This window comes from Micropterus dolomieu, unplaced genomic scaffold, assembly GCF_021292245.1.
Source record: "Micropterus dolomieu isolate WLL.071019.BEF.003 ecotype Adirondacks unplaced genomic scaffold, ASM2129224v1 contig_12863, whole genome shotgun sequence".
In the NCBI taxonomy this organism is placed as follows: domain Eukaryota; kingdom Metazoa; phylum Chordata; class Actinopteri; order Centrarchiformes; family Centrarchidae; genus Micropterus; species Micropterus dolomieu.
In genome coordinates this window covers 1-8,222 of record NW_025741849.1, presented here as the reverse complement: position 1 = coordinate 8,222, position 8,222 = coordinate 1, and the positions used below count along the sequence as shown (strand labels likewise).

Sequence of the window (8,222 nt, the reverse complement as noted above, 5' to 3'; positions counted from 1 at the left end):
ATAACTCAATAAAGGAGAGGGGAAAAGGCAAAAAGCAGAATACCACCTCTTTGATAAAGAAATATTCTCCTTTCCTTCACCGCCTCCTCCTTTTCTTTTTCAAAATATAAGATATCTCTGGTTCTGCTGCATCAATTTTTATCTTTTTTAAAAAAAAAATGTCAATAATGAGTCTATCAGTTTTACAGGAGAGTGATGAACAGAACCAGGTCAGTACTACATTAAAACATGTTGTGTTCTTTGTTGTTCATGTTATTCATACCAGAGCTTTTGTTATTTAAAGTGATGATGATGATGATGTCTGTGGAATAATCTGATTTATTATACACCAAAATACTGTAACCCTATTGGTCCGTTTACACTGGAGGGGGGGAGGGGGGGGTCACCACTGCAGCACTGATGGAATCTGCAGAGGTCAGAGGTCGAGGTTTAGTCCTGTCCTGCTGTACTGAGACAAACTGACAAACTTTTACCAAAGATTAACCCTTTATTTATAGGAGTCAAACAGAAGAAAAGAAGTACGAGAGGATCTACTGCAGATCCTTCTGCAATTGGTTGTGTATAAAAGAACAAGAGTCAGCTACAGATCTACTCAAGATATATTTTCAATTGGATCTACTGGTGATCATCTACAATAATTTACAGAAGATGTTCTCTGGATCTATAGGGATCATCTGTAAATCTACAGTTCCTTTGGAAGATCCACCAACACTTTTTCTTTAGGTCTATTATCTAATGATGATCTTCTGTAAATCTACAGAGGATCCTCCGTGGATTAACTGAGAATCTTCTGTGGATCCACCAGTAGATCCCTGGTGGATTTCCAATAAATCCATGGTGGATTACCAGGAATCCCCAGCAGATCTCTGGTCTCTGGTGGATCCCCAGTAGATCTCTACAGATCTCTGGTGGATCCCCAGTAGATCTCTACAGATCTCTGGTGGATCCCCAGTAGATCCCCGGTGGATCCCCAGTAGATCCCCGGTAGATCCCCAGTAGATCTCTGGTGGATCCCCAGTAGATCCCCAGTAGATCTCTGGTGGATCCCCAGTAGATCCCCAGTAGATCTCTGGTGGATCCCCAGTAGATCCCCAGTAGATCTCTGGTGGATCCCCAGTAGATCCCCAGTAGATCTCTGGTGGATTCCCAGTAGATCCCCAGTAGATCTCTGGTGGATTCCCAGTAGATCTATGGTGGATTCCCAGTAAATCTCTGGTGGATCAGCAGTAGATCTCTGGCGGATCATTTATGGATCTCCAGTGGATCAATGATTGATATTCTGTAGTATTGTGGTGGATCTCCTGTAGATCCACAGATGACCCCCCACGGATCGGTGGTGCATCTCCAGTGGATCCTAGTAGGTCTGTGGTGGATCTGGTGACCCGCCTCAAGGCAGAGTCTCCATGTTGACCCTGGACAGGGTGAGATCGTAGTAGATGGAGAGTTGGTTGATGGCTCTCAGGTTAGTGACCCGGTGTTGGAACGTCAGCAGGTGAGTGTTGTTGACGGCCACCTTAAACTCTTTGTTGGTGCACATGATCTTCATCTGCAACAACAAAACCACAAACTGTCACCACCCAGATCACATCTTTGCAGACTGGCCCTTCAACTACATTGAATGGTACATTCAGGTACATTCACTAATTATTATGAATTAATACATAAAATATGAGGATTCTTAGTGTTTTAAATTAAATACTTGACCTCGAATGGCTGCCCTGGGACGAAGGGGAATTGCTGCAGTTCTCTCTCCTCTCTCCCCCAGTTCTTGCCGATGCAGCTGTTCCTCACGATCACCTTCTTGCCGTCCTCATTGAAGCGAGGGTTGAAGTGGAAGGCCAGGTCTTGGTCTGTGTTCAGATCCACTGTGATCCTGTAAAATAAAAGAGACCGTCCCTGATCAGCTGAATCCACCTGTACTATAAAATGTTAAAATTTCCGTGGCACATTTAACATGAAGTGTTCATACAACCAGTTTTAAATCTGAAGTCATCACATATGGACGCGTGGTCAAGACCCGCTGGCGTCACTTTGTAACGCACTGGGGGCCCCTTTAGCATCATCTTTCAACGCACTGGGGAAAGCCCTGTAGTGTCACTTTTTAACAGTAAGGCAGGTAGGACTTTCGCCAAGGAGCCCGTGTTCCTTTCCAGTGTGAAACAAAAAGTCAACATTTAAGGTTTTTATTTGAGTTGCGTAAGTTATGCAAGTAAGTAACGTAGATATTTTAACCCATACCATAATCTGTTGCTTAACCTGACCGAGTGGTTTTGGTGCCTCAACCTGACCGAGTGGTTTTGGTGCCTCAACCTAACAGAGAACCAAAAACATTGCTAAAGGGTACCCAGGGCATTAAAAAGTGACAGCAAGGGGTCTTGACCAAGCGTCCATATGTGAGGAGTTGGGAGTGAGAAAGTGTTCATACTGACTTGTTAGCATTGGGTTTGATGGTTCCAGCGATGGTGATGAGCAGTTTGTCATAAACTCCACTGGGAAGAGTCTGTTTGTACGGAACCACCTGTCAACAAGGAAACAGCTGTTAACTCCACCCATCCATCTACTCATCTGCCCATCTATCATCAGTCCTTCTGTCTGTCCGACTATCTGTCTCACCAGACTCTGTTGGGGGGCAGCAGGGACGCCAGGTCCAGGTCCAGGTGAAGGACTGGGCCATCCTCCAGGTGCGATGGGTTGAGGTGAGGGACCTCCAGGCCAGGCGCCTCCACCTACAGAAGGACCTCCGGGCCAGGTAGGGTTGGCAGCTGGTTGACCGGGCCATGCCGGGTTGGCAGCTGGTTGACCGGGCCATGCCGGGTTGGCAGCTGGTTGACCGGGCCAGGCCGGGTTGGCAGCTGGTTGACCTGGTTGTCACACAAATACATCCTGGTTTATCAAGGATTTAACATTCCTGGTGGTCAATCAACAGATGTAGCTGTGGGATCTTTTACATCTAGCAGAACTCCTTGCTCTGGTCTTTGTTTGAAACTGAATTTACACAAATCAGCTTCATGTAAGTTTTCTACACATTTGTTTTGGACCTATGAAGCCCTCTAAACTGCACCAATCACCATCAGGATTATACGGTTTGTTTAGAACCAGAAGCCTATGAAAGATCAACACCTGCTTCACATTGGGGCCTTAAGGTATCAAATAATAATAATAATAATAAAGAAAAAGACGATGATGGTGATGATGACGACGATCGTACCTGGCCAGGCAGGATTGGCGGGTTGCCCGGGCCAAGGACCAGGTGCAGTTTCTCCTAATGACTGGCTGTTGCCACCAGCGGGCCAATCGCCAAGAGCATCTGAAAGCTGCAGAGGGAGAAAGAAAGGAGTTAAGTTCACTGACTGCAGCTACGCTAACATCCAACAGATGCTGCTGTGAAAGTTAAAACCTCCAATTTCTCTACAAACACGAAGTCAGTTTAGTTTTTACACAACATGTCCAGCTCTCTGCAGATTCGCTGAGCTTCTTCCAATGATGTTAGGTGCGTTTGACTTCATGCTGACTTGAGGCCCTCCTATACTCCTGCGTAGGGTCTACGTGCGTACCTACGCCGTAGGCTACACACGTAGCCATGCATTTATACTTGTGCGTAGGTGTGTGCGTCATTCTGCAATTACACCCCCAAAGCTAGTTCGGCAGTAGCGCTACAGCGTCCACTATGCTGACTTTGCCCGGTAGAGCAGGCGAACTTCTCACTAGGCTGAATGGGGGTAAAATTGTATATGTGCGGCTGGTGTAGCCTTTTCAAATGTTACTGACCGAGTGGATCACAGTCTGATAGCGAAACGAGTCATTTCGCTCGGGTTGTGACGGTCTAATATATTGATTCACTGTGTTACAGCCGCCGTTTTGGCCGTTAGCAAAGTTACTTCAATGCGCGGGGTACTTCCGGTCGGCTCGGAGGCATTGCGAGGCTACCCAGCCAACCAATTACAGAGCTTATGGTCCACGTCGACTCGACGTGTAGTTACATTTTGGAGAGAGGCCAGCAGCAGGAAGTTTTATATTTTACAGTTTTCACACGTTATTTCATCACTAAATCCACTTCTGAGAAGTTTTGAGGTGAAATCAGCTGTGTAGATATTATAATATTGACAGTTTTACGAGAAGTGATGGCGGAACAAAAGTGTGCTTGAGAGTTTTCGGAGTTGAGGAGCTCCGCGAGTGGCTGCGGGGGAAGCCTGCTGTGACCCGCGGGAGGAGCGTGTGAGGCCGGCCGGCCGCCCGCTCACAGAGCCCTCTGCTCCCGCCGTCACACAGACCGCTGCAGCAACAACGGCAGAGGAAAACACAGCTGGAAGCTTTTCATACCGCTTATCTGTCTTTACATTCTGAGAAATGTTGGAACGTTTTAACTTAAAAAAGAGAAAGCTGTGTGGGTCGCTGGTGTGTGTGTCGCATTGAACATTACGTCACAGCAGTTGTGTGTGGCGTCGCTATGACGACAAGCTATGTACTATCTCTGGGTATTATCTGCAGTGGAAAACGGAGCAGGGCCGACTAGAGTGGAGGCGAGTCGAGCTGGTACTGGTGATGGAAAAGCGCCATATGTCCCCCTCAGGATGAACTTTGCTCTAGCGCCACCATCAGCTCAACATGTTAATGTGTCCAGCACTTTGCTTCCTGATCAAATCCCTGCAGAACTGATGACATTCCCATCAGCCTCAGCTGCCAATTAGCTAATGTTAGCATGCTTACACCCTAAACTAAGCCTCAGAGCTGCTAGCGTGGCTGCAGACCGTCAATCCGTCACTAGATTTATTTTTAGCTGACTGATACAGTTTGTGTTCACTTAGTTTGCTTCTGTAGATTAAATGTAAAGTCACTACATTTGAGCTGCTTTACGCTCACACTGCTTTTCAGAAGCAAAGTGAGCAGCAGAATATGGAGTCAACCTCAGTTAACATGTTACAGCTGTGCAGATCTCCTTTAAATACCTGCAGGAAGGAGACAGACACTCACTGAACAGACACAAACTGCAGCAGTCTGGTGAGCCTGACTCAAATCTGTCTCTGAGACAATAAAGCTGCAGTAAACCTGTCCGAGCTGGCCCTGAACTCAGCACAGTTCTCAGAGGGTCCAGGGTGTGTGTGGTTGGCAGATTTGGGGCGTGTTTGTGACAGACTCATCAGGAATGTTCTGCATGAAGGCGTTGGTTTTATAGATGAACGCCGCCTTGTTGATCACACACACACACACACACACACACACTCCAGAGGACACTGACCAACATTCATTACAGACCCTAACCATAAACACCACCTACCTTTAACCTTCATCCTAAATGTAATTATTCATGTTGCGGGGACCTGCACTCTGTCCACACAACATGAGTAATACTCTGCAGCGTCTGATCTCTCTCTGAGTCAGTAAATCCACCTGACGACGCAGAGTTTCAGTGTTTACCACTTCATGCATTCACCTAATAACAGCCCCGACATCGTCTTTAGTCTGGTTTCATCTCAATGTGGCCCTGGAGAACTCCAGAGACCTTGGACTGTCTCAATAAACTGAAACCCTTTCAAACGCTGCCAACAAAGACTTTCTGTTGCTTCTGCGCTACACAAACATAATCCTCACTGCTCCACCTGTTCTTTCAACACTGCGCCAAGTGAAACTTCAGATTTTACAGAAGAACGTTTCACGGTCCAAGAAAATAAATAATTCATTTGATTAAATTCAAATTAATTTCTCAACTGTAGGTATTTATTTTACTGGGGGGGGGGGGCGCGTTTTACCCCACTCTGCCCTACAGCTGCTCAGAGACAGACTTGAGCTTCTTCTAATCCACTCCACCTCGCACACATAGAAGACGAGGAAAAAGCATCTTAGGATGGGTGGAGGTCCACAGGTATCACATAAAACTGACTGTACTTTATGTACTAATATGTTCAAACCATCCTGAAATCAGTTTGAAGCACCGCAGAAGAAGAAGAGGACGCAGCGAGGTGACGTCACTAAAACTGCTTCACGTCCAGCAGCGTTTATTCATCAAGTCTGGTTCCTCTCAGGTTCTATTGACGCATGTGACTCAAGGTTCATGTGGATGGAAACGAGCATTCGTTCACCTTTTCTACATTTGGATCAAAGTGTTTTTCACTTTGTGGCCTTTTGCTTTTAGCGATCATCCAGTTTTTCCCTCTCCGAGGGGAACACTGAATGCAGTTTAGTGGTTTTATGCACAAACTGAAAAAGAGCATAAAGTCAGCTGGATGGAAACTCACTGGTGACATTAATAACTAGCTGCGAGTCATTAACCCTTTCTGTTCTGCCGTGAACTCAAACTGGTTTCGTGCTGAAATAAAATGAAAAATCTCATTTCCTTTTTGTTAAATTAGAAAGTTCAGCTTGAAACGACACAATAACTAAAAACAGCAAATGAATCAGAAAATCAGTGATGAGCATCAGGAGAAAAGGTAAAAGTCAGACTCACGTCCATCCTGCTGCTCTGAGATCTGAAAGAAAAAGAGAGAAAAGATCCTGAGTGGGTGTGGCGGGCGAGTCCTGACAGGAGGAGGACAGAGCGGAGACAGCTTCTTCTTCTGCTCTCAACACTTTACTGTCAGCTGCTAAATGTCTGATCACCCGTTACCTTTACACAGTATTTGGACTAGTATTAATAATGACAGCGTATCTCTGCATGTATTGCATTAGTTTGTAGTAGAAATATATCATATAAGTACTTCAGAAAAAACAGTAATACTACAGTATAGACAGTTTAAAAATATTAGCACCAGAATGTACCACAAGTAAAAAAGTACTCATGCAGAATCATATCATCTAACTCTGGCTTTAACGTTGCAGCCGGTGGACGTGGAGCGGATTTTAATGACGTTATTTAAAATAAAACATCATCATTTTGTTGCATCTTTTAAACAGTATCTGACTTTGTAGTAAAGATATATCCTGAGGCATGTTTTACTAACATCTAGCGCTGGAAGTACTTCAGCAGAAGCAGTAATACTACAGTATAGAAAGTTCTGCATTCAACATTCGACAGAGACTTGGGTTATTTATTATTATTTGAACTTTTTTCTGCATTATTAGTACTTTTACTTTGATACTTTAAATTCATTTTGTTAATAAAACTTATTGTACTACAGACTGAGTATTTCTACATAGTTGTGTTGCTGTGTTTACTGTAGTAAAGTTCCAACATGATCCTCCAGGTACATCTGTCCAATCCTGAAGTACTGCACCTCAGCATTTCAGTATTTTCCACCGCTGGTTCATGTCTCTTTGACGTGGTTTTCTGTTGGAGGTGGGTGGAGTCAACTGTCTCACGCCAAACACACACAGCCTCCAGCAGAAGGTCCACACATCACATGACACATGATCCCTGCAGGTGAGTCTGAGGCCCAGTCCCCATGTCCACACTCTCAGACTCCGAGGTGCCTTCCCGGTGAGTCCGGGAGGGTTCAGGGTTGAGGGGGGACACTGAGATTAGGCCTGAGTCTGAGGTGAGTCACAGAGCGCTCGCTGCTCAGAGCTGGCTCTATAAATAAAGGCTGAACAACAGCATGAAGCGATAAATCAACTTTCTCCAGGAGCGGCTGATCAGACTGCGCCACAGCAGAGAAGAACAAAGTGTTTCAGACTTTAACTTCCTGTTTCTCTTCCTGCTTTGACGTCATGGTCTGCCTCCGAGGAAAGACTGAGAATCTGAGTTTTCTGTCACACGGCTGGTGTTAGATAAACACTGAACAGAAGCTGAAAAACACAGAAGTTAAAAGTAAAGAGAGCTGACGTACCTGAGTTCACCCGAGAGCTGCAGACTCAAACTGACGGTGTGTGAAAGAGCCGAGTGTTTAAGACCCTGAGCCCCGCCCTGCCCCCACATCCAGACCACACCCACCAACACACACTAACACACCCTGAGGCACACACTAACACCAACACACACACACTGACACCAACACACACACACTGACACTAACACACACACACTGACACCAACACACACACACTGACACCAACACACACACACTGACACTAACACACACACACTGACACTAACACACACTAACACACACACACTGACACCAACACACACACACTGACACTAACACACACACACTGACACCAACACACACACACTGACACTAACACACACACACTGACACCAACACCAACACACTAACACTAACACACACACACTGACACTAACACACACACACTGACACTAACACACACACACTGACACTAACACACAC

General features: G+C 45.6%; 1 protein-coding gene across 3 annotated transcripts; it reads right to left on the bottom strand.

Moving 5' to 3' along the window:
* Positions 1 to 467: 467 nt before the first annotated feature.
* Positions 468 to 7,848, bottom strand: LOC123966179 (galectin-3-like). Of its 3 annotated transcripts, none has more exons than XM_046042383.1 (7): positions 7,761 to 7,848; positions 6,443 to 6,464; positions 3,209 to 3,314; positions 2,614 to 2,861; positions 2,430 to 2,518; positions 1,705 to 1,873; positions 468 to 1,546 (listed from the first exon to the last, which is right to left on the bottom strand). In XM_046042383.1, the coding sequence occupies exons 2-7, from the start codon at positions 6,446 to 6,448 to the stop codon at positions 1,388 to 1,390; spliced, it is 777 nt and encodes a 258-aa protein (XP_045898339.1). In that variant the 5' UTR covers positions 6,449 to 6,464; positions 7,761 to 7,848; the 3' UTR covers positions 468 to 1,387. The 3 variants fall into 3 exon arrangements, with proteins under 3 accessions (XP_045898339.1, XP_045898337.1, XP_045898338.1); XM_046042381.1 differs by lacking the exon at positions 7,761 to 7,848 and adding an exon at positions 7,150 to 7,668; XM_046042382.1 differs by lacking the exon at positions 7,761 to 7,848 and adding an exon at positions 7,209 to 7,665.
* Positions 7,849 to 8,222: the final 374 nt, after the last annotated feature.

What these genes read in the sequence shown, in the direction of transcription:
- LOC123966179 (XM_046042381.1), bottom strand. Translation starts at nt 7,184, where the DNA reads ATGTACCTGGAGGATCATGTTGGAACTTTACTACA. An exon ending in CTCAGAGCAGCAGGATGGAC is followed by an intron (nt 3,315 to 6,442) that starts GTGAGTCTGACT and finishes CTCCCTCTGCAG; the next exon opens with CTTTCAGATGCTCTTGGCGA. An exon ending in CGCCAATCCTGCCTGGCCAG is followed by an intron (nt 2,862 to 3,208) that starts GTACGATCGTCG and finishes TGTGACAACCAG; the next exon opens with GTCAACCAGCTGCCAACCCG.